The sequence below is a fragment of the Cryptotermes secundus genome, unplaced genomic scaffold (genome assembly GCF_002891405.2).
Source record: "Cryptotermes secundus unplaced genomic scaffold, Csec_1.0 scaffold979, whole genome shotgun sequence".
NCBI lineage: Eukaryota > Metazoa > Arthropoda > Insecta > Blattodea > Kalotermitidae > Cryptotermes > Cryptotermes secundus.
Genome location: NW_019736411.1, coordinates 1,289,410 through 1,315,474, shown reverse-complemented (window position 1 = coordinate 1,315,474; position 26,065 = coordinate 1,289,410). Strand labels below are relative to the sequence as shown.

The 26,065-nt window shown below is 40.8% G+C and overlaps 1 protein-coding gene across 2 annotated transcripts in view; it reads left to right on the top strand.

Moving 5' to 3' along the window:
- The window catches only part of LOC111869929 (acyl-CoA Delta(11) desaturase), an 85,095-nt gene extending 59,653 nt beyond the window's left edge, over positions 1-25,442 (top strand). For both annotated transcript variants that reach the window (XM_033753609.1, XM_023861821.2), the window contains exons 5-6: positions 23,552-23,737; positions 24,763-25,442. In XM_033753609.1, coding sequence (XP_033609500.1) covers positions 23,552-23,737; positions 24,763-25,069 — 493 coding nt within the window. In that variant the 3' untranslated portion in view covers positions 25,070-25,442. The remainder of the gene's footprint in view (positions 1-23,551; positions 23,738-24,762) is intronic.
- Positions 25,443-26,065: the final 623 nt, after the last annotated feature.

Sequence of the window (26,065 nt, the reverse complement as noted above, 5' to 3'; positions counted from 1 at the left end):
TATAAGGTACAATAAATCCAATCATCGACTCCGAAACCCGTCTTGTAAGTCACCCCAAATCGTGATATGATCATAATATTTTAAAAATTGAATTGAATTTTGTTTTGGCCTCGTATTTGGAATATATTTGAATACAAAAGTAGGATCGATGAACTATTTTAGGGACAAAATNATTTCTACCAGTCTCTATATCCTACCGGTACTGGTGTTTACCATCAGTCCCGCCCAGCCAGCGAGACCGGCTCTACTAGCTGAGAGGTATCTATAATGCTTCCCCCAGCTACCAGAGGTATTAGAGACTGCTGTTTGGCGGGGAACGTCCGCAATTTGGCTCAGTGACCTCCTTTGGAGATATGAGGTTCTTTTACGTGCCTTAAAGCTACGACACGGGACCCACGGCTTAAAGTCCCTCCCGGAGGACTTGTTCCCTGAATTTTTCCGCCCTTAAAAATTCGACGACCTCCGCCGGGTATTTGAACCCGCGTACTAGGAGTCGTGAGGTGGGAACGTTACCTCTAGACTACGGAGGCCGCTTTAATATTCTTTAAATACGAGCCTTCCTTCTAGTTCATTTTCATTGTCCTTTGGGTAGCGAAAATACTGTGATATGTCTACCATGCCTGCCCCAGGATGCAGGTGGTTACATGTGTTCCTACTTTTATGGCCAGAAGCTTTAAAGTAGTGAAATTTACAGAGGAATAGCATTTCACGGTTATGAAAATTTTATGTGAGTATGATAGTTTGTAAATATAGTTTTGAAAGTAAGGCGGTTCAGTGTTGTAACTAATTCATGTCCTGGGCTGATATCAATTGTAACATGTGTTAGGCTAAACCGGTTCACACTCACAGACTTCAATTATGTACACTGATTTGTTACTTCAATTAAACCGAGGAGACTTCTGTTACTTGTGAACCTTTCTACGCATTTATAGACAATTATGCAACTCCCATTACAACTGTTACCATCTTACACCTCTCTGAAGAAGTGAAAGATGTCGCTGAGTTGGGTGAATTGGGTTCAACATGGCTGTTTTGCTGTTGTGTAAATACAGTATTTTTATAGTAATTTCATTTTGCTTTTGAACTGTCATCCAGAATCCATAGTTTGATACTCATATTTTTTAATCATCAGTCTGAGAACTAAGGCAGCTTGTTTTTGTGGAACAATTATTGTTGACTGGCCGGTAGAAGTTGTCACAACAAAAGTATAGACTTTTCTAATCGCCAGGCTTCAAATAGATTCTAGAGGGTTCTGACCTCATCTGAGGACGGAAGGAAATCCAATTTCCGAAACATTGTGTTCTTTAGAATTCCGGATAATAGAGGAGATTCAGAAACCCCTTAATCACCAGGTTTGGCCGCGCCATAGCTCAAGCGGTTAGTCGCTGGCTTCCCACCTCGGCAGTCCGGATTCGATCCTGGGTCTGGTCAAGCTGGATTTGTGGTGGACAAAGTGGCGCTGTGACGAGTTTTCTCCGAGTAATTCGGTTTCCCCTGCCAATATTCATTCCACCAAATTCTCCATTAAAAAAATCACCAGGTTTTAAGTTAGCAACATTTTCCCTAATCAGTATTTTTTTATGTGTTGCAAATTTTCATGCCTTGTCCCCGTGCTCTTTCTTTTCCCCCCCCCCATTCTTTACAGTATATCTGGTGATTCCGTTTAAGATAAGTCCTAGAAACATCTTCTAATTCAATTTAATTACTTGGGAAACACTGTGGTACCTTCTTTATCATGTTTGATCAATTGTACATACTTCCGCACACAGCGAAGTACCTATACGGTTTTCAGATTTTATGACGAAAGGAGAAGTGTCCAAATTACAGCTTCCGTCTGCTAATGAAGACACTGAATTTTTTTTTTCTTCTCTTCCGTTCTTCTTATACCCTCATACGGTCATCTAAGCTTTTCTTTTATTCTTTAATCATTTTACAGACGGTAGGAATCCTTGGACGAGTGACTGGCCCGTCGCAAGGCCTCTACCTAGACACAGGACAACACAAACATAGAGAAACGCATACACACACGAAACATCCCTGCCCTGAGTGGGATTCGAACCCACGATCCCAGCTTCCGAGCGACCGAAGACAGTGAGTGCCTTATACCGCTCGGCTACCGTGGCCGGCCGGTAAAAGTATACGAGAATGAATAAGACAGCAACAGAAGTGCAGGAGCTGGCAAGACAAGTCGGAGGGACTCTGAGAGTGAAAGTGTCCTGTCAGGTTATACTTGTAGAGTAGGCAAAGCTGATGTTGATAGTGCTGTGAGCAGTGATGTCTGATCAATATCATGTGAAACTCCGAAGTGTGATAATTGAAAGTGATGAAACTATTTACATTTTTGCATAAAAGACAAAATGTCATGAGAGACCATCTTTCGGTTTCAGTGACTCAATTCATGGGAGGTTGCTATTGCAGGATAAGTACGAGTATAATCATAGTCTCTGTCATGTACTTACTTATTTACTTACTTACTCATGGAGCTGAGCCCTTCTGGAGGAGCTGCCAATTCTGCAGCTATTCAAGAATTTCCCAACATTTTATGGAACCCGAAGGTTCATTACCGTGTTCACAAGAGCCCTCCACTGGTCCCTATCCTAAACCAGCTCTATCCAATCCATGTCATCCCATCATATCTCTCTAAGATCTATTCTAATATTGTCCACACACCTACGCCTTGGTCTTCCCTGTGGTCTCTTTCCTTCTGGCTTTCCCACCAATATCTTATCGAAAATATATACCTGATGACCTGTCTAAGAAAACTGCTGAGAAGACAGATATATATGCCTTACACAACAAAACGAGCTTAAATAAACATAATAAGAAGCAGAAACCCTGTCTGGCCTTCATATTTTCACTAAGACTCCTGATATTTGCGAGAGTAAATTCTTACTGAGATATCGCCATAAGTAGTCAATTGTATATATACAGCATGGCCAGAGGCAGAATGTGTCACCTCAGATCAAATCTTCAGAGTGGGTAACATGCACAATTCTGCAGATAACAGAAACAAATTTTACAAAATGCGGCCTCTATTCAGTGCGGTACTGAACCGATGTTTGCAGCAACATTTAGAAGAAAAATTGTCAGTCAATGAAGCAATGATTCCCGTCATTGGCTGCCTTTCTGTGAAGCGGCGTACGAAATGTACTTAAGTTAGTACCTTGAGGAACAAAAGTGCTTATGCTCTCTAGTAAAAATCTGTACGCCTATGACGTCATGCTGCAGCACAGCGTGACAACATTATTTGACGAATCGCTATCGGAGTTATTTGATCAGAGCAGATGTGTCGCGCTTTGTTTAACAATTAAAGCAACAAGTGAATGGACCACAAGCTTTTCTTCGACAATTTATTTCTTTCATACAAGTCCCCCCCGCCCTTGTTGGAACTTTCATCGTAGTGGAACACGACTTATACATTGGCTCTGTTTCTCACTTGCTTTCACCTTGGGTCCTTGTTTGACTTATTGTTCGACCGTGAAGATGAAGGCGTTATGTTCCTCCGAAAAGTCAGTTGGGTTTCAACGAACTACATGGCGTTATATCCAGAGGACAGAATTCTTCATAAGCACCTCTGTGAGAACATCGAATCCTACACACATAAAGTGTCTTCAATATCTCAATTGCCACGATGACTTTGTAGTTTTCTCAGGATTATTCCTGTAACTGAACCTATAAATTAATAATCAAACAATTTGGTGACCTAGTTTTACGCAAAACTTTCGTTACTATTGATTTACAGCACATGAAAAAGGCTGCCTTTCATAACGACGGATAATGAACTCTACGAAAACTTGGCAGGAAAGTCATACTTCGGGATATACGAGTACTTTCAGTCCATTAACAGTCTAAATTTTACCCTGTTCCTTCCGATCTAGCTGTTCGTAAACACAGAATTCGCAATTTCTCGTCTTCACTTTCCACTTTACAGAAAATTGAACTCAAGAAGGGACAAAGTTTTTCAAGTATTTATCATATATATATATATTTAAAGAATTATGTTATATGGTGATTTTAATGCCCTCAACTCATACGTTCGTATGCCCTCACTGCATATACAGACATGGTTGCTTCTGTGCATAGACACCGTGAGTTGAGGTCGCAGAGTTGAAGCGGTTCTAAAACTCCCGTCATTCTTAATCTCAGTTCTGGATGGAGGAGTATTCAGCTTCACGCTACGCCCGCTGTACCTCAGGAGCTAGAGCTAAGGATGTCCTTAAATAGCAGGCAGAATTGTCCTCATAGTCAGTCTGAAAATATTAGAATAATAGTATGCAAATTTCCTAAGTATGTTGAATTGACGAGAGAAATAATAGTTCAGGCAGCTGTTGTATGCATATGGAGTAACTGACCTAAAGCACACCCGAAGTTCACCGTCCAGTAAATGACGTTAAGTGCATAGAAGTGCTCATTGCCCTGTAGTAATTTTAAGAACACTGAAATGTACATTTACTCCAGTACTCGAGTTTGGTTTTGATGAGGTTGAAAATGGTTCTGAAAAGCTGGAAAAGTGTAAAACCGTGGGGTATTATCCAAATTCTGATAGAATGAATCCAAGCAGGATGTGAAATAATATGCTACGAATTTTGTAAGTGTTTTCTTCATGTATGGCATGGTTTTGTGAAGAAAGTAATATGGCGTTCTATTCCATAAACGGCGGGGAATTTCTTTACCAGCTTCTCAAAAAGGACTGTCCACGGGGTTCGTTAGATGTACCAAATAGAATAAGAATAATACGGTACCTGTAATAATATCACTTGCCCATAAAATACAGAAGTTAATCTATTTATATCAATAACATTATTTATATGGGCTTCCATTTCTGGTAGAAATACAGTACGTACAATCAAGTGCGCGCCGCGGCTGCAATTTGCCGTGAGTGATACCACCGCAGAACGGATGCAACTCCCCCCCCACGACTGCGGCGCGCACTTGATTGTACGCACTGCACTTCTGGTAACATTCTTATTTTTTCCCATTCATGAGGAAACAGCTTGCTATTCTATTTGTTAAGGAAGTTAGTAGCATTGTGGCCATTCATACTGGTCGAGCGGCCCAAGGCATGAACTGTCTTCGCCCGCTCAAACATTGGGATCGTGGGTTCGAAGTACATTTCAATCATGGATGTCTGTGTGCGTTTATTCTGTTTGTGCTCTCCTGTATGTGCACTTAGCGGCCTTGCGACGGGCTGATCCCCCGTTCAAGGAGTCCTATCGACTATGTAAGAAATCAAGAAATTAAAAAGAGGTCCCAAGGTCCAACAAAGTCTGAAGAGCCATAGATAGATAGATACATTAGCATTGTGGTTAGTAACTATACGTAGGTCTGTCTCCTTACTCAACATTTCTTTCCAAAGTCATTACCTATTTCATTTATCTTCTTTTATACAAGCTGGATTTTTCTTCAGCATGGATTCCGTACACATAACTCAACTTCGAACAACACGGTCACCTACGTTAACACTACTTTACAGTCAGTTAGTACTCGATGAGAAACTGATTTATTTTTTTTCGATTTAAGTAACGCTTCTGACATAATTCCCCTTTCTTTATTTCCTCGTAAACTAAGAAGTTTTCGGCTTTCCATAGTTGTATTAATTGGTTTCAAACAACCCCACTTCTTACAAGCATCTGCTCTTATCTTTCATACCAATTTCTTCTGTTTATGATGTCAAGCATGGTACTCCACAAGAATCTACATAAGGACCCTTCACTTAAAATTTTTTAGCCTACTTTCCTTATTTTGAAAAAATAATAAAATAGGCTCATGAGATCATCTTGCACTCTGTGTCTCTGTATATCTTCATGCGTATCCCCCTGCTAACTTCTGACTGGTTCGTAATACTCGTACTAACATTGCAAACATTCAAATTGGTGAAGCGAAACCTTAATATTTTCTGAATGACTACACTAACCTTCATGAGACTTTGTACGTATATCATACCATCTGAGGCCAACCCAACGGCATACTTACGTACGAAATTCCTCTCATCAGTAGTATCAACTACAACATTTCAAATTCTTGAGGTAATGCCCTTGATATTTTGTAGTTGAATTCCTGGATCAATCATCATGAAACTTGGTACATAGACGTATCATGCAGTCTGAGGTGATCTTAACGACATACTTCATAAATTTTACTATTATTAATATCAAAACTGCAGCCTGTCAGAATGTCGAGGTAAGAACCTTAATATTACTCGAATGCCCAGACCAGTCTTCATGAAACTTGGTATATTGTGCCATCTGAGACCATCTCAATGGAACTTCATAAAATCATCCCCCGTCACTAATACCAACATTGAAGATTCCAAAATTATATTGGTTTGTTGACTTCACTATGCGTACATACTAAACTTTTCTTTCTTCTTGCCGTATCAGATACTATACAGTGAGAGGAAAGTAGGCTATTAGTTCTTCCTAGAATTCCTAGTTTTATTAATACTATATGCAGGCCCATCTGTAATTTCAACTACCCTTTGCCTGAAAATGACCTTAAGATGTACCAAAATATCAATAATATTGATGATTGCATGCTTTTGCAGTGTGATATTAACTCACTCACGGAGCTGAGCCCTTCTTGAGGAGCCGCCAATTCTGCAGCCACTCAAGAAGTTCCCAATATTTTATGGAACTAGAGGGTTCATTGCCGTGTTCACAAGAGACCTTCACTGTTCCCTATCCTCAGCCAAATCAATCCAATCCATATCAACCCATCCTATCGCTCTAAGATCCATTTTAGTTCTGACCGCCCATCTACGTCTTGGTCTTCCATGTGGTCCCTTTCGACCTGGCTTTCCCACCAATATCCTACATGCATTCTTCATCTCTCCAATTCCTGCTATATGCCCTGTCCATCCTCCTTGACTTGATCATTCTAATTACACTTGGAGAAGTGTACAATTTATGAAGCACCTCATTATGCAGTTTTTCCAACCTCCTGTCACTTCATCCCTCTTCGGTTGAAATATTCTTCTCAACACCTTGTTCTCAAACGCCCTCAGTCTATGTTCCCCCCCTAATGTCAGATGCCAACTTTCACACCCATTCAGAACCACAGGCAAAATTATAGTTTCGTATATTCTAATTTCTATGTTTTTGGAAAGCAGACGAGAAGACAAAATGTTCTGGACTGAATGGTAGCAAGCATTACCCGAGTTAAATCTCCTCTTAATTTCTTCATGAATCAGGTTTTGATTTGTTATCGACGTTCCCAAATATCTGAACTGCGTCACATTTTCAAAACATCTGTTACTTATTTATGTCACGATTTTGATGACGAGGCAGCAACATATACTTGGGTTCCTCTATGCTTACTTCTAGACCAACCTCCTTACTAGCATCAATTAAAATTTATGTGTTTACTTTATGGTATTTATATTATCACCCAGTAGATTCACACCATTAGCATAGACAAGCAACTGATGTGTCTCATTTAATTTCAGTCCCGCCTGGTTTTTCTGGACCTTTCAAATTCAGTATTCTAAAGCAAAATTGAAAAGGAGTGGCGATAAAGCATTTCATTGTTTTAGACCATTCTGGATAGGAAATTTATCAGACAACCCTTTACCTATAGGAAATTTACTGTATGTTACGTTTAAACACATTTTAATTAGCTAAACTAGTCTCCTGGGTATCCCAATCTCTATCAGAATATTGTACAATACTTTCCTCCTAACTGAATCATGGTTTTTCTTGAAGTCTGTCTCAGTGCATTCCCATTTTTTCAGTATCAGACGAATGCAAAAGTTCTGATCAGTTGTTGATCTTTTACGTCGAAACCCACACTGATGATCCCCAGTAATTTCGTCTATGTATGGACTTAACATTAAGAGAAGAATATTGGCTAAAATTTTGTATGCAGTTCATAGTAGTGATATCCCTCGACAAATAATACAGTCAGTTTTTTCATCCTTCTTGTGAACTGGTATAACACAAGTAATAGAATGTTTCCACTGATCAGGTAATTTTTCCTTACGTCGAATAAAAGTAATTAGCTTATGGATCTTAGAAATTAATATTTTGCCTCATGCGTAAATAAGATCTGTCGGAATTTAATCACTACCTGTCGATTTATAACTTTTCAATTTTGCAATAGCAATTTCAACCTCAAAAGGGCTAGGATCATATACTAACAGCTCAGCTGTATGTACTTCTATCTGCCTAACGTTACTGACCCTATGTAAATTCAATAACTGAGGGAATTAGTTCTTTCACCTATTCAAAATGTTGTGGGAATCTGCAAGCAGATTACCATTCTCAACTTTCACCGTTATTTCTAGGTTAGTAACCCCTCTTACAGTCTTTTATTCATCTATGCAAGTCTCTATTGTTCTTCTTCCTACTATCAGTTGCGATGTCATCAATTTTGTCTTTCAGATATTCCATTTTTTAGTCCTGAAATGCCTGCTGGTTTCACGTCTTGTGTTGTTTAGATTATCCAAATTTATTTCGCTTGGATTCTGTAACCACTGCAATTTGGTTTGTTTTCTTTGGTCTAATAATTTGAGCATCCTTCATCTAACCATGGCTTATGCTTCTTCAGTTCATAATAACCTAGCCTCTTTTTGGCAGAAATTTTGATATTCTCTCTAATANAATGATAATAAAATTTTTCGAAAATATTTAACAGTACTCAGACGTTCAAAAATGTCTCTTGTCTTACAATTTGAATTAATGTTAAAAATCGGCTCAATTATATGTGGTTACGGAGGGCGACAGAAAAATATACCACGGGCATCGCGTTGGACAGGGCTACTCTAATAGTTTCCCAAGCTTTATTAACATCCACTTCAGTGTCTAAGTTTTCCAAAGCCGCTAACCTGTATGAAATTTCAACACAATACTGCTCTTTACCCTCTACCTCATTTAATTTCCTAAGATTGAACTTCTCCATATGAACTCTGTGCGTTGTTTGTTTACTCACTGCCAGTGACCCGTTTAACATGGATTGTAATGTTAACACTCTTCATAAACGGTGTTCTCATAATAGTAAGAACATAAATATTAATGAAACTACAGTTGCTTCCATTGCTAGTAAAACTAATAGAGTTGCACACACCCAGTTCATTAAAGATCTTGGAATCATGTTAGGCTGTAAGCTTCATTTTAGGGCCTCGCCATATCTCAAGCTGTTAGTCGCTGGCTTCCTACCGCGGCGTCTCCGGTTCGATCCCGGGTCTGGTCAAGTAGGATTTGTGGTGGATAAATTGGCGCTGGGGCAGGTTTTCTCCGAGTACTTCGGTTTCCCCTGCCAATCTTCATTCCACCAATTGCTCCACAATCACCCTCACCTATATTCTGGGGCTGGTACAATAGGCCAGAAGTGGCCGCAGTACAAGGGACCTAGTCCCGCGCCACTAGCAATAAAAAAAAGCTTCATTTTCATAGTAATGTGGATTACGTTCTTCAAAAGGCTTTATGAATATCAGGTTTGATTCTTTTCGCCGATTTTTCCTTTCCATCGAAAACCTTACGAACTTGTATAATGCCCTAGTGCAGTTTACAAGCGGGTACTCTTCTGTCGCTTGGGAGGCTATTCCTTTCACTGGCTCATCTAAATTAAAATAAATTCAGAGAAAATCTGCAGCCTAATTGTGTATTAGATTCTTTATTGGCATTTCATGACGACATATTAGTTAGACTGATTCTGTCAACTTTCCAATCCAGGCGCTATTTCCTAAATCTTTCAATTCTCATTAGTTTTTTTTTAATAAACTAAGTTGTCCGTCCAGTCTTGATAATGTTAATTTACTTGCACTTACTATGTCCTTCAGAGACTTCGCTCAAACCTTAACCCTTCAGCGAGATATGCCGACGACATAAATTTCGTGTCCATACATACCGGTATTTTAAATAGAGAGTTCGTTTTTAACCGTGATTGTTAAATCTTTTAATAGCATATAATAATAGCTAAGAACTGCTATTTATCCAGACCTCCAGTCGTAATTATATCATTAATTTCAATTCCTTTTATGCGTCTTGTCTTATGTTTCTTCTAATTTTTCCCCCTTTCTTCACAGTACTTTTCTTTAATTGACCTTTTAGCTATTTTCAACATCCTTAAAGGTAGCGTAGTTGGTTGAGGGGCTATGCTACAAACCGGAAGGTCGCGGGTCCAAGTCCCGATGAGGTCATTGTTTTTTTCAATTTACCTAATCCTTCCAGCCGCACTATGGCCCTGGGATCGACTCACCCTCTAACAGAAATGAGTACCAGGAATTAATCAAATAATTTTCCTGGGGAGTAAAGTGCGGCCGGCGCGTAAGGCTGACAACCTTGAATGAATGAATGAATGAATGAATGTATGAGGGGTAGGCCTTCTCGGCCCTTGCACCTCGACCTCAGTGGTCTATTGTGCTTCCCCTTTTTTAATTATTCCCTCAGCAACCCCGCGCCTCGGATGAAGCGCAGGATTTTGGAAGTGGGGGCATCAAAATAGTCAATTGTTTCTATAAAGTACTGACCCAAGTGGCGTAGTCTTAAATAAGCTAAAGCCTCACATTCACACAGGATGTGTGTGGCTATTTCGTTTTCTGTCTGACACCTCTCACAAGTGGGACTATCTCTTAGTCCCAGTTTGAACGGGTGTCCTTTGAGGTGAGAGTGTCCTGTAAGTAGTCCTGCTACCCATCGTAGCTGGTTTCTCTTTAGCTTCAACAGTTCCTTCGCTCTTTCAGTGGAAGGTCCTCGTATGGGTCCCTTTGCTTGCCTGAGTCCAGTTAAGGATCCCCAGTATTTCTTATGTTTTATGTTAGTCCAGTCCCTGATTGCCTGTTTGAAAACTCCTATAGAGAGGCTGGTTCAGGGCCTATGAACGGATGTTCACCTCCAATTTTAGCTAATTGTTCTGCTGCTTCATTTCCAACAATACCCTCATGCCCCGGCACCCATATCGGTTGTACCCTGTTATGTTTGGCCAGTTCCATGAGGGTTTGGTGGCAATCCCAGACCAATTTTGAATTGATCTGGTGTTTGTCAAGCGCTTTAAGTGCAGCTTGGCTGTCAGATAGAATGTAGATCTTCCTATTTCTATAGTTCCTATTTAAATTCTCCATAATACATGCTTTAATGGCATATACTTCTGCCTGGAATACTGTCGTGTACTGCCCAAGGCTGAAATTAAGTTTCCGCCTCGTGCCATGGCAGTACAAACCAGCTCCAATGCCCTTATTTGTCTTGGAACCATCTGTATACCAGATCAGTCCCCCTTTTCTATCGGGCCGAAACCCGTCTTCCAGTTCACTCCTGTCAGGAAATCTGACAGTGAAGGGTTTTTCATATACATGTCTCAGTATCATTTTGTCGGACCCCATTTGTAATATGGGTTCTTTTTTCATGTCCTGAGTCATGTCTGCATGGCCGAAACCATCAGAACTAGGTTTTCATTGTTCACTTACTGGAGATGGTAAATTCCTGCCCTGGCTTTTGCATCCAACTGTAAATGCATTGGGGGGAGTCCAAGGAGTATTTCCAGTGCAGCTGTTGGAGATGTTCGAAATGCTCCTGTGATACCTAAGCAAGCCAACATTTGCAATTTGCTAAGTTCTGTCTTGCTTGTCTTGAGTTTAACTCTGGGCCACCATACTGTGACACCGTAAGTAATTGTGGGTCTCAAAACCGCAGTATATATCCAATGTATAACGTGTGGCTGCAGTCCCCAAGTTTTACAAAATATGCTTCTGCATGTCCAAAGAAGCCTTATAGGCTTTGTTAATGACTTTGTCCAGCCGCTTTTTCCATGTCAGTCCCTTGTCTGATTCTAGACCAAGGTACTTCGCATGGCTGGAGAGCTGGATTGTCTTATTGAAGAGAGTCTGTTCCTTAAGACCCTTTATATTTCTCTTCCTAGTAAATAGTATAATTACCATCTTATTGGGGTTGATGGAAAGACCTGTTCCTTCGCACCATCATTGGACCATGTACAGAGCTGTTTAAAGATGCTCTGATAGGGTCGAAAGGAATTTTCCATTTATGAGGATTGCTATGTCATCAGCATATCCTACTGTATAATACCTATCATCATTAAGTCCCCAAAGGAGATCGTCGACGACCAGACTCCACAGCAGAGGCGAAAGTACGCCCCCCTGTGGACATCCCCTAGACGCGGACACCCCCAGGGTTTCTCCTCATAATGTAGCAGCTATGGTTCTGCTTTCCAGCATAGCATTGATCCATCTGCATATTGCAGGCTCTGTGCTATGCTTTCCAGCAGCCTGTTTGATTATATCAAATGAGGTTCTATCAAAAGCTCCCTCTATATGAAGGAATGCTCCTAAGGCAATATCCTTGTGTTCAATCGCACTTTCTATGCGTGTTACCACATTGTGTAGTGCGGTTTCGGTAGATTTACCTGTTTGGTAGGCATTCTGGTTTCGGTGTAGAGGATATGTCCTCAACCCCCCGTCCCTGATATGCCTATCCACTAGTTTCTCCATCGTTTTCAACAAGAAAGACGACAGGCTGATAGGACGATAAGCCTTAGCCTCGGTAAAATCAAGTTTCCTGGGCATTGGAATAAACGTCAACTTAAGGCTGACAACCTTACCACCATCTTTGAGCCGATTGTCTAGATCAGGGGTCTCCAAACTTTTCGAACCGCGGGCCACATTAGGTAATTCAGCACTTTCAACGGGCCGGATAAAATGAGAAATTAATAATTCTAGGTATATGAGTTTTATTGAAAGCACAGAATTTCATAAACTAAATACAAAGTACATGAGAATAAATCGTCATATATTAATGAAAACAGACAGTAGCAGCAAATGCTCATATTTTCATCACAAATTATAATAAAACAATTAATGTGAATGATGGAACTCTTTTTGCATTCTTAAAATCTGATTAAATTGAGGTTAAAATTTTGAAACGCTAATCACAAGTAGGGACTTTAAATGTTCATCGGATAAATTTGCCCTGTATTTCGACTTGATGTACTTCATCTGGGAAAAAGTTTGTTCACACAGATATGTCGTCCCAAAAATGGAGATAAATTTGCAAGCCGGCCGTCATAGAATGGACTAAAGTTCCGGTAGCCTTATTAACATTCTTCGCTACTATTGTAATTCTCGGAACAATTAGAACAAAACTGGGGATAAGTTGCCTTTAATACAAAAATGGTAATAAGTACGACACCGGCGGTGATGATGATCTGTTACAATTACACTGCACCACTGCAAGCAGTCTTGTGCACAAGACGGCTAGTAACGAACTGCTCGCGCTACCTACATTGCCACGAAGTGACACTGCCGATCGAGGCCGTAAAAGTACGAAGAAATACCGCGCAGTATACGGTCAAGAATTAGTAAAATTGTGAATAATATTAACATAATATGGAATATCAATATATTTTAAACACAGTGTTAATTAATGAATATGAAATCAATGAACAAGTATTTTTTTACCAGTACTCATTGGAAAATTAGTTCAATTGGCGCATTTCTGCACAATCCTTTCGCGGGCCGGATAAAATCACATCGCGGGTCGGATGTGGCCCGCGGGCCGTAGTTCGGATACCCTTGGTCTAGATAATGTGGGACTCTCAACGTCTCACAACCCTGTGGGCCTTCACGGCCTGTTACAAATATAGCTTTACTTTTACTTATTTTTAATAAACAAACTGAACTGAATTGAATTATTCTTTATACGATGACAACAATTTCCCATCCATACTTGTAAAGGCCAAAATATATATGTATATCATGTTCCCTCTTGTCATAAACAAGAACTTCACTACTATTCTAAGTATAGTATACGATGGCCCCACCGATGGTGTCTCCACCTTATTGTGATGGTGGGGTTTGAGTGCTCCTGGGACCCTGAGAGCTATTTCGGAGGTTGCGTAGCTACTGGTAGGGTCACCCATGCCGGACAGGTCAAGGGTAGTTGACAGATGACGGAGGAGTCGAGCGAGTTCAGAGGAAATTTGAAAGTCCGGCAGTGAGGAGAAGTCTTTACATGTGCTGTAATACAGTAATGTTTGAAGCGTATGATTCAGTGAGACTCATATAATTCCTGTTTTAAAATCCGTTGCCAGGATACGACTAGTGAAGTCAGAAAAAATAGTGTGTGTGTGTGTGTGTGTAACGGTGGACTGTAAAGTGTGTAGATCAGCGATATCGCTGTAATTGCCTGTAGTTCCGAGTTGTGTATACAAGTGGTCAATCAATCTAAAGCTTATCTAATAGTCACAATCCATAAATCGTGAGAGTATCCTCATTTATTTATTTATTCCTGGTTCAATGAACGAAGCTTTCGGTAGCTCAGTTATATATGACGCATAATACAATACAAAGGATGTGAATGAAAGCGACCGCTTCCTTATTTAAGGTAGTGTTCTGGAATTTGCCGGGAGGAAATGAGGCAATCATAAAAGATCTCAATCGAGATATCTGGTATTCGGGCCGAGATTTGAATCCGGTGCCCACTCGAAATCTGCACCCGCTGTCGTTGCTATAACTTGCTTGAAAGCTTCCCGTTAATTATCACCAGGGCCCGGATTTCGAAAATATATCATCTTTTTTTCCTTGTATCCTATGCGATGATCCTAAATACGTATATAAATCTCGATATGAGCTGCTGGTTACAGAAATGTAAATTTTATAGGTATTTTTTTCTTCATTTTCTGACATTTTTAGGTTTAACATAATTTTTTTCATTTTGGGGGTAATTTTTGGAATTCTAAGGTTATTTCTTGTCATTTTTGGCCATTTTTTGGCCATTTTGGGGAATTTTTCTTCATATGTTTTCTGAAATGTGAATAACATGGAAGCGAAGTGTCCTTTCTTTTCTCATTTAGGTCATTTTTCTGGATTTTTTCGTTCATTTTATAGGTCATTTTTTAATATCTTCAGGTCATCAAAATCCGGGTCCTGGTGATGACACTTTTCTGCCCTTAGTAAAAATGGAAAGTAATTAACGAAATTCCTTCTCATTCCCACATACACTCTTATGCAATTCAAATGCACTCAGTATTCGTCTTGCTTGTCATTTCCGTTTGAAACCTAATTCCTGATAACACAATGACGATTAAAAATTCTCTGACACTTTGACAGCTACTCACTATAAGATTAGTACTGAAAATGCTGTCACTGAGTCGCATATTTACGGGAGTTATTTTGAGAGGGCAAGTTATTTTTGCCACGTGTCTTTTTCGCTGTAATGAAAATGCTACGTATACCTTCGCTATATATATATATATCATTTATATTAGAAGGATATTTCAAGTGACACAAATTAATATCGTCAATGAATTGTGGTTTTGATATAATTTTAAAATTGTTCGAATTTGAGTAGAACCCTTTCGCGGTTTAAAAATATTTTGGAAAGATGCTTCCAATTTAGTTTTCATTTTACTCGTATATCAAGTTCCTTTCTATACATCTGTCGAAAAAAATCTTAGCAAATAAAATCGACAGTAAATTTATACTTTAAACCAACGACTGTATATTTAAAATTGTTACTTTTCCTTCTACAAGTCTCGTCATTTAGAAATGCATTAAGTAGAACATTTCATATTGGTAATATGCGTAAGCCATATTCCCGAAAAAAATGCTTAATACATGGATGGACCATAGAGGTAGAATAGTGGTACATTTGTGGCAGAGCATGATTTGTATATATGTATATTTATGTATAAATGTACAGGACGATGAACAAGATTATAATAACGGAAGTGCTAGAAATAATTTTCGGAGACAATGCAAGTACATATCGTAGCAGAAAATATAGGTATATCCCTTATGATTCATGGGAAACTCGCAGATTTGTCCTTAGCGAGCGCGCGCATGTGCGGCTGCGTGTGTATGTGGATTGAGTTGCTAACTACGAAGGAGAGACATAAAATGTAGAGAACTGAGCGTAGTTACACTATACAGTATCGAAGGCAAGGTAAAGTTGTCCCTGTGCTTAAATAATTAAGCACTACGCCTTGAAATTACCTATAAAATTTACATTTCTGTAACCAGCAGCTGATGTCCAAGAATTATATATTTAAGAGCATCGCATAGGACACAATGAAAAAAAGATGACATGTCATTAAAATCCTGGCCCTGGTCATCACGTTATGAATAAGCTGATACTTTAACGGAATTCATGGGCTAAACGCATTAGCCCCTGTTCTTGAATAAATTTTAGATAATTCACCTGTAGCTGAAGGATTTTTTTAGTTAGATTTTGAAATAATTTCTTTCTGAGTCGATCTCAGTGGCCGCGCGGTTTAAGGCAGGAAATCTCTTCGCCTACTCGAATACTGGGGTCTTAGGTTTGAGTCCCACTCGAAGCATGGATATCTGTGTGTGTTTATTCTATGTTTGTGTTGTCCTGTGTGTACGTAACGACCTTACGAAGGGCTGATCCCCTTTCCAAAGAATCCTACCAACTATGTATAGGTTAAAGAAATTGAAAAAGCAACCAAGGTCCAAAGGATTGTAGAGCCACAGACAAAGAGAAAAATAAAAGGCGTCTTTCTGCAGATCGAGGTAGAGCAACACGGTGTGTTCAGTGATTTATACATGCAGAACAAGCGTAGCGTGACAGAATGACGGGATTTTCATTCACCTAAAACCGAGATAGAAGTAGATTCGTGATGGTATGCAAGCTTCTTTCTCGTCAGCCACTGTCATGGCTTCAGGAACAAGTACCGAATTTCCTTTGACTTCCTGTTTAACACAAGCAAGTCACTCCAGTACCGCTGATTTTTTTCTTCTTCAGCCGTCACGGATAAGCTACTTCAGTATGATCCCGTTAGGACTGTGTTCTGAAACGTTGAACTCTTTTAGGCATTTCGTCTTTCATTTGAAGAAACACTGGACCTATCGTAAGGTTCCTCTCAACAAAGATCGTAATGGGATAGTTCAGACAGTACAGTGACTAGGTTACGGGCTTGGCGTACAAGGAATGATGTTTTAATTTGCGGTAAGAGAGAGATATTTTCTATTCTTTACTGCGTCCAGACTGGCTCTGGGTCCCACCCAGCCTAATATCCACTGGGAACCGGAGGTGTTTTCCCTGATGTAAGAGCTGCTGGGGCGTGAAGCTGACTGTTCTCAATCCGTCCAGTGTCGAAGTTTGGGAATGCGTGGAGGTGTACCTACACCCACAATACATCTTCGTGGCTTTAGTGTTTACTTAAGAATGGGAACAACATTGGAGCTGTCTTTTTCTTTATCACTCGTACATATAGACCGACCTCTGCCAAGAGCAGGATTCACTCCTGCAATACGAATGCTATACGTGCTTCAGACAATGAGGCCACTGTTATCTTAAATATTAAACTGAGAACACGAGCTCTGCAACTACCAGTCTTTGTATGTTTACACACACTTTCACATAATGCACCTTCTAATTTTGATTCAGGATTTGGATCTATTCACTCCGTGAATTCAGAATTTCCTCTCCCAAATACATATTAATGAATATGGTCTGTTATTTTAATTGAATATATGTTAAAATATATTAGCATGATTGATGAGAATATATGAGAAATAGTAGTCGGAAAACTGAAAGCAGGTGACCACTCGGAAGATCTAGATGTAGACAGTTTAGCAACAATAAACTGACGTTATATAAGTAGGGTGCCGGTCACGGTAGCCGAGCGGTCTAAGGTATGCACTATCTTCTCTCGTTCGGAAGAAGGGATCGTGGTTTCGAATCCCACTAAGGGCATGGATGTTAAGTGTGTGTGTGTGTGTCTGTGTGGGCGCGTTTCTCTGTATTTGTGTACAGGTAGAGGCCTTGCGAAGAGCAGATCACCCGCCCAAGGAGTCCTTCCGGATGCCTAAGATCTAATAAGCCGAAGTGAAACTTAGATTTTCATAGAGGTAGGAAAGTGCCCAAATTGAGGCTGTAGCGCCAAAGGAAAGAAAAAGATAAGTAGGGTGCGAAGGTGAGGACTAAATTAAATTGCCTCAGAATATGGCCCAGGAGCGGGCTCTTGTGAAAAATGTTATGAAACTTCGGGTCCCTTAAAATGCAGAGAACTTGAGTAGCTAGACGACTATCAACTTCTAAAAAGAATTCATGTGCATGGAATTAACACGTTTAGCCCGTTGGTTAGATATTTAGTTGATTAATTATTTTTTTAATGAGTCTGGAGGCTAGATTCTCCACTGAAATTGCATGGCACTTCAGTCGTTTGAACTTCCTACACTTTTGGTTTTTACTCTTTCGGACGACGGCAAGCGTCATCTAGCGATATTAAATGGAACGACTTTACAAGACTGCGAGGGTCTGAATAAAAATAATTTAGAATCTGCGCAGACAGACTTATCTTAACTGAGCCTAGAGGCACGCTCATTCCAAATTACACCGTTACACTCACACTAATGTCCTCGATCTTCACTGGTTGTATCCTGACAACGTATACATAAGCCTCCCTGTCACTTCAAGTCACACATGAAGTCTTCTGCACACAGCCTGATTCCTTTCTTGCCATTGTTCTCAATCATCTTCAACTGCCGTCTCTCTCAATTCTCTGCTGCAACTGCCAACTACGGAACTCGACTCGGTTCTAATTCTGTCTGAGATCCTGGTTATATAATCTCGGGGCAGACCCGCAGAAAACTTCGCTTCCTCTACTGCTGCCTGTTGATTCATGCTGCAGAGATGTGTTTACCGCACAGTTGTGTGGTAACGAGAGCGGCGCGGATCCACAGAGAACGCTACTTGCAACATATCTTCTATTGTTGCTTGACGTCGCAACATACGTAACGCGTTCCTCTGTTGCGTGTGTACCTGCCATTACCTAGCAACGGCTGTCTCTCTGCCTCTGCAGTTCTGGCTTTGAGCAAATGCGCCGTACTATCATTTTCTTTTATGAAATTTGATTTTCGTATTCCTGTTATACTGGAAAGGGATTAAAATTTGGAATAGTCTGGATTCTACATCTGAAATTAATAATCAGTTTGTTAGTAGTACTTCCAATGTTCACAGAGATAAGAATGGCCATGAACATATTTCGCACTAATATCAATAAGAGAGATGGCGAGGGCGGGGGGGGGATTTATGTCTGCGGTGTACCTGCCATCCGTCTTACAGTTGCATACAGTGCGAGTGTACATTTGGGGAAAGCGGAAATGTGATGTATTTTGGTGTAAATGGGAGAATAATATTAAACTGGATCTTAAAGGTGTAGGGTACAGGAGGAGTACTGGATCGGTTGGTTCAGGTTCATGTTATGTAAACGCGATATTGAGCTTTGGGTAGTTGAACGACTGACAAAATTATAAAGTGTTATTCAAAATCTCAAGAAGGACTAGCTGTGTGCATGAAGGGTTTCAACACAAAATTCTAGACCAAACATATTCTATTAATAAGATTGTAGCAAAACTCTAGGTCCATTACAATTAACTTGGAGGTTTCAAAATTACATGCATCTGTCTACTTGACAAGTACTCGCTCTTGGTTGCATTGCAAAATATCCTTCTTTTTTTACACGTGATAATGACAAGTTGTTATGCTCCTACCGCATATGAATGACTATTCTTTCCTTGATAGCAACACTGTGCTGTCGGGGCCGCGCCATAACTCAAGCAGTTAGTCGCTGGCTTCCCACCACGGCGGCCCGGGTTCGATCCCGGGTCTGGTCAAGCGGGATTGTGATGGACAAAGTGGCGCTGGCAGGTTTTCTCCGAGTACTTCGGTTTCCCCTGCCAATCTTCATTCCATGAAATTCTCCATCGTCATAATCAGCAGGGGCAGGCTACAATAGGCCCATCAGTGGCCGCCGTGCCGAGTGGATCCAGTTGGATTCCACCCCCCACTAAGCGAATTAAAAAATACGTATATGTATATATATATATATATGTGTGTATATAGATTCAAGTACATAACACACTTCAGCTAGGAGAAGACGAGACAGTGTGTGGTCTTCAGTTCTTTGGAGAAGAGTAACTGAGTTGTAGGATTTGAAGAAACAGGAGGATGAGTGACAGCTTATCTCTACAAGAGTGACACAACTCCAAGTTTACGGCAATGTTGAAACTTCGTGCGAAGCTCGCTGACCGGCATCAGATACGTCGCCAGAGCATTCTAGCAACTTTGCAACGTCATGAACAGGTTCTCCTCTCTCCTTCTGCTGCTTGAAATAAGTAACTGTTCCCATGTGGAAGTTGTAACACCTGTCCTTACTTCCCGTTCTTAAAACCAATGGAATGTCTCTCTCACGGAGTAGCAGCTGTAGTTCAGCTACTCTGTGAACCAGGGTACGTTATGTATAGGCAAATTTAGTAAAGAAAAGTCCTGTGTGATTATGTCTGAATTTCGCATCGGTATATGAAGAGCGGCTTTGCGACAGAATGATCCTTCGTCCAAGGAGTCCTACAGACCTACAGTCTGTGTAAAAGTACAAGAAACTGGAAAAGCGGCTAATGTCCAACAAAAGGCTGTAGAGCCATAGATAGATAGATAGATACCGGGAATGTATTGAAAAGTCGATCACAGNTCTGGTCAAGTGGGATTTGTGGTGGACAAAGTGGCGCTGGAGCAGGTTTTCTCCGAGTACTTCGGTTTCCCCTGCCAATCTTCATTCCACCAATTGCTCCACAATCACCCTCACCTATTATCTGGGGCTAGTACAATAGGCCAGAAGTGGCCGCAGTATAAGGGACTTAGTCCCACCCCACTGGCAATTTAAAAATCTGTTTAAAGAGGACACCAGAGCCCAAGTTCCTAACTGACTACGATGCATTTCCGGGTCCAATAGAAGAATCCATTTATATTCTTGCTTGAACCGGGGTAGAAGCTATTAATTGCAACCTCTTGTAGGCTCAATTGAGACAGTCAAAGAACTCGACTTAAGGCGCATCCACATTACTCGTGCTCGTGCTCGTGTGAGTCGCTGTGCTCGCGAGTAATGTGGACGATATGACAAGTCACGAGACAAGCAAATTTTAAATTTTTAATTTAAAAACTGTAGCCAATAAATTAAAATACGACTACAGCCTATACACACTACGAGTAAATATACGAATCCTCACGCGCCGAAGCCTGGAGAGCAACTGAAGTAGTGTGGACGAAGTTTTACGAGCACAAATGAAAGCCAGACGAGTCTCCCGACGAGCACAAGCCTGGCGAGCACGAGCACGAACACGAGCACGAGTAATGTGGACGCGCCTTTAGATACCCGAGCATAAGTTTGCCTGAAGAAGAGTGAGCTGAAACTGGAATGAGTCTGGACCGTCTGGAGTAGGGAAGGAAATGACCGGGATGTTCTTGGATGCGTCGCGTTACTCTCTCGTCTGACAACATTGTGTCACGAGATCTTGTGGGACACCATTTAGCAAGAGTGGAATAATGTGTAGGTACATCTGTGCACAATAAAATCTTTACGATGGCGCGTAAGATTATTGTTACACAATGCGCCGACAAGATGCAATATCTGCTGGTTGCAAGTGATACTAATTCAGCCGGTAGCTGAGTCTACTAATGAGAGTCTCTCTGTCGTCGGCTGCCGTAATTTTCATGAAAAACGCTTATTTAGAAGAGCTTTTTGAAACCTTTATTATGCATCTTTATTTTTACATTTGGTGTTGTATTTTGATCATGAGTGTGCGAAGCGGATCCCCTAGTAAACACATCAGACACCCGTAGTAGAAAGGGTGGCTACATGGATGTCTGTTGTTGTGTCTGATGGACACCAGTGGCACGGCGCGTGGACTGTACCACTATGGACGCAGCGTCTCTGCAGTAGTACCTTTCTAACGACCTTATTTTCAGGCACTTCTCTCAACACATAATCACGAGATACCGAGCAGATTAAGGTAGTATTCACGATGTAAACATGTCTTCCCAAGGGAAAAGTTTCCGATCTCAGGAGAATACCGGATAACCAGGAGGTCTTCCACAGTAACTTCACGGCAGCCATCTCTTAGCCTACTCATTATTTTTATTATTTTTCTGTCCCTCACTCACTCATGGAGCTGAGCCCTTCTTGAGGAGGCACCAATTCTGCAGCTACTCAAGAACTTTCCAGCATTTTATGGAACCAGAGTTTTCATTACCGTGTTCACAAGAGCCCTCCACTGGTCTCTATCCTAAACCAGATCAATCTAATCCATACATTCCCATCCTATCTCTATAAGATCCATTTTAATATTGTCCACCCACCTACGTCTTAGTCTTCCCAGTGGTCTCCTTCCTTCCGGCTTTCCCACCAATATCCTACATGCATTCCTCCTCTCCCCCATTCGTGCTACACGCCCTCCTTCCAATCTCATCATTCTTGACTTGATCATACTTTTCTGCCCCTTCTTTATTTATTTACTAAACGACTCTATGAGTAGCTCAAGTTATGTAGCGTCGAATGATAGGCCGATTACAGCGAATAAGGGATTGGGAAAATTGTGGACAAAATTTGCCTGGAGGAACTAAGGAGAACCACGAAGAACATCTGCCACAATTGGTGGTCTGCAGGCTGAGATATGAGCTCAGGTTTTCTTGAAGGGTTAGTATGAGTGGCAGCTGTTCAACCGCTCCTTTCGGTTTCCTCCGAAACATACAGCGCCATAGAGCCTATTGATTTTATAAAGGGCCGTAGGATTTGCCAACAAACACGACGAAAACTGCTTTATTCTGTTTATTGTACTTAACATTCTGTGACAGCACTTCCCACAGGATGGTCTATATGCACCATCTGTAAACGTAGTAACATGAGTATGCTGGCCAGTGGTGGAGAAACTAGTTATGTCTGTCTTGGGTGGGTGATCATCAAAATTATCAGATGCCATTTTTACGCAGATCTGAACCATCATATTTCGTGACCCTTAGGTTCATTCTGGACCAATGAACCGTAAGTAACAGTAGTATTCCTATATAATCATCCACCTTAACTTACATTAATTAGTTCCATGAAACTTGGTCGATTAGCGATTCTTTGGCACACTACCCAGATTTTAACATTTGCGTCTCCTTGGATTGGCTACGGGCTGGACAACAAATGGGTCGCAGTTCGACTCCCGATAGGGTAAAGGATTTTATCTTCTCCAAGTCGTCCAGACCGGCTTTGAGGTCCACCCAACCTTCTATCCAATCGGTACCGGGGGTAAAGCGGCCGGGGCGTGAAGTTTGTCATTCATTTTAAGCTAGTGCCGAGGTCAAGAAACTGTGGATCTATACATCCACTCCCCCATTCGGCTTCATGGCGCAGTGCTTAATTAGTAAAGAACAGAGACAAATTCCTTTGACTGTAGGGCCCACAACTACATTAATTTTATTCAGAAAGTTGCAAAATATAATGAAAAATAGTGAACATTGCATTATCACACACCAGAACAGCTGGCCGACATGACTGTCGTAAGTACCGCCAATATGCGCGCGTTGGCGATCATCCGTTGACCTGAGGACAATCGAATAGATGTTTTGGAATACTGCGTGGGTGTCGATGGATCGAACCATCAGTTAGCGGATGATGACGTATAAAAACCTCTGACACTAATTTATTTTCTCTTCAGGCTCTGAAGGAGGCAAGTTACTCAGAAACGTCTGGCTTCACCACTTTGTCACTATGCGATACTTCTTAGAAGGCTGCACATTGAATTTTGTTCTGTTTGTTCCAGATATTTCACGCTCCTCAAGATAATCTTCTGTTTCGCCATACCCATAGCAGTACCTCCCTTGTTGTGGGACGAAAAGTGGCAGTACTCGGCGCTGGGTATGGGTGTGGTACGCTACGTTTTAGGACTGAACTTCGCATGGCTAGTAAACAGCGCAGCCCACATTTGGGGCAACAAGCCTTATGACAGGTGACTGAATAGTGTTATCAACGTTGGGTATATCCAGGCTTCATCATGTTAGCACTTTTCATGATACATACCCTCTACTAGATATCCCGTGAAAGGAGATTGTCTCGGCATGTCTCAGCAGTTAACAGTCAACTCAATACAATACTCGTATTCCGTATTAGATAGTTGTTTAACAATGGTAAGATATCGTGCAAATGTGCTAATGTAAAGTTTCTTGAAAAACAGCATGGAAAGGGTTAAGCATGAGGAGAAGAGAGGTGCACATGTGGACGAATCATCGACAAGATCTTTGATCTGCATCGTCATGTGCCTTTCGATCTTATGCGCGACTTAAGGCATACTAATATTTGCACCTTTCGTCTTTCTTTGCTTTTTAACCCAGTAAATATACTCCAGTCTATTAAATATTACAGCAAGATATAGCAAATCATTCTCCAGGTAAATTTCCAATATATTCTTACTAAGGTAAAGCCCTCGGGCCGCGCCATAGCTCAAGCGTTTGGTCGTTGGCTTCCTAACGCTGCGGCCCGGGTTCGATCCCGGGTCTCGTCAAGTGGGATTTGTGGTGGACAAAGTGGCGCTGGCAGGTTTTCTCCGAGTACTTCGGTTTCCCCTGCCAATCTTCATTCCATCAATTGCTCCACAATCACCCTCACCTATCATCTTGGGCTGGTACAATAGGCCAGAAGTGGTCGCAGTACAAGTCCCACCCCACTAGCAATAAAAAAAGGTAAAGACCTTAGAACGTCCCATGGGTAATAATTTATTTCTCATCTTCACCCTTCACCCCCATTGATCCCTCTCATATCTTTATCTCGTTGCCCATTTTGGCCATGAAATCAAATTTGTTTGCTGCTAAAACTTGGTTAAAATTACTTCTAAATCGTTGCTGAATTTTGATTCCTTGTTAATATCCAATCCAAAGAATATTATCATCCGATATTCTGTTCCCTCTTCTTTATTAGCTTCTAGAGCCCTACCATCGCGTAATGCAAAGATAAATACTTTACTGTATGATGTTGCAGGAGAATCAGTCCTACAGAAAATCTTTCGGTGGCGGTGCTAGCGTTGGGTGAGGGGTGGCACAATTACCATCACGTGTTTCCGTGGGACTACAAAGCAGCCGAATTAGGGCGATATACTTTCAACCTCACCACAGGTCTTATAGACCTTTTTTCACTTCTTGGCTGGGCGTATGACCTCAGGGCACCAACAGTCGAAATGGTCCGTCGCACAGTTGAAGAGAGAGGTGACGGCTCGCACCCGCAGTGGAGGAGCAGGACGGACGAAATCTCTGAGAAAGCAGAGGATGGCGAATCACAAAACTGGTGATGACCCACGGAGTACTGATACATTCAAAATAATGATAACAGCTGATATGGAGAACTTAATAGATTTCCTTAAAACCTTTCAATGTTTGTATGAAACGTTTAAATGTAATGCTTCTCTTACGTTTATCTTAAGTTGGGGGCACAGTCTACGAAAAAGAACTCTACAATTTCAGGCTTTTTGTATGAGGTAATTAATGTCACTGGTGTACCTGGTATGGCGAGCACTGTTATATCATGTGACCCGAAGTATTACATTGCACATGAATATCTTTGAAGAAATAACAAATATTCAGATACCAATGTAATTCAACTATGTTATAGAACAAGAACTTTCATTACCGTTATATCAAAATAAAATTGCTATTCAACCATGATTTGAGCAAGTGCACTTTAGAACCGATTCTTCCAAGACACATTTTAAAATTATTTCAGTATTAACTAATCTGCTTATCTTGTTGTCTCCATCAATGTGGATTATGCACTTATTCTTTCTCCAAGGTAAGCTTATGTCTTTTCTCGTCTAATCTTTCTTAATTTAATCACCCTGACAATGTTAGATAAAAAGTAAGTTTAAGCAGTTTTTATCATTCTCCTATTATTCCATACTTTCCCAGGTGCCTTCACTCTTTTCTTCTGTTCATGCAGGATAGAACACAGAGTTTAACACCTCTATAAAACAGGAGGAGAAATAACGTACTATATTGTCACGTGTAGGGGTGACTTATAAGACGATGTTTTGATTGGACGATTGAGTTTATTGCACCTTATAGATTCATAACTCGGAACCATAGCGCTATCGCTGACTTACACACTTTGCAGTTCACGGTTACACACGCACTAAGATTCTCAGTCTGGCAATTGATTTATAATCGTCTTACTGTAATTTCAAGTCACATATGAAACTTTGTTTGCACAGTCTAATTCAATTCTTGCGATTTTTTCTCAATAACCTTAGACTGTCAACTCCAGCACTCGACCCAATTCTTGACAAAACTCT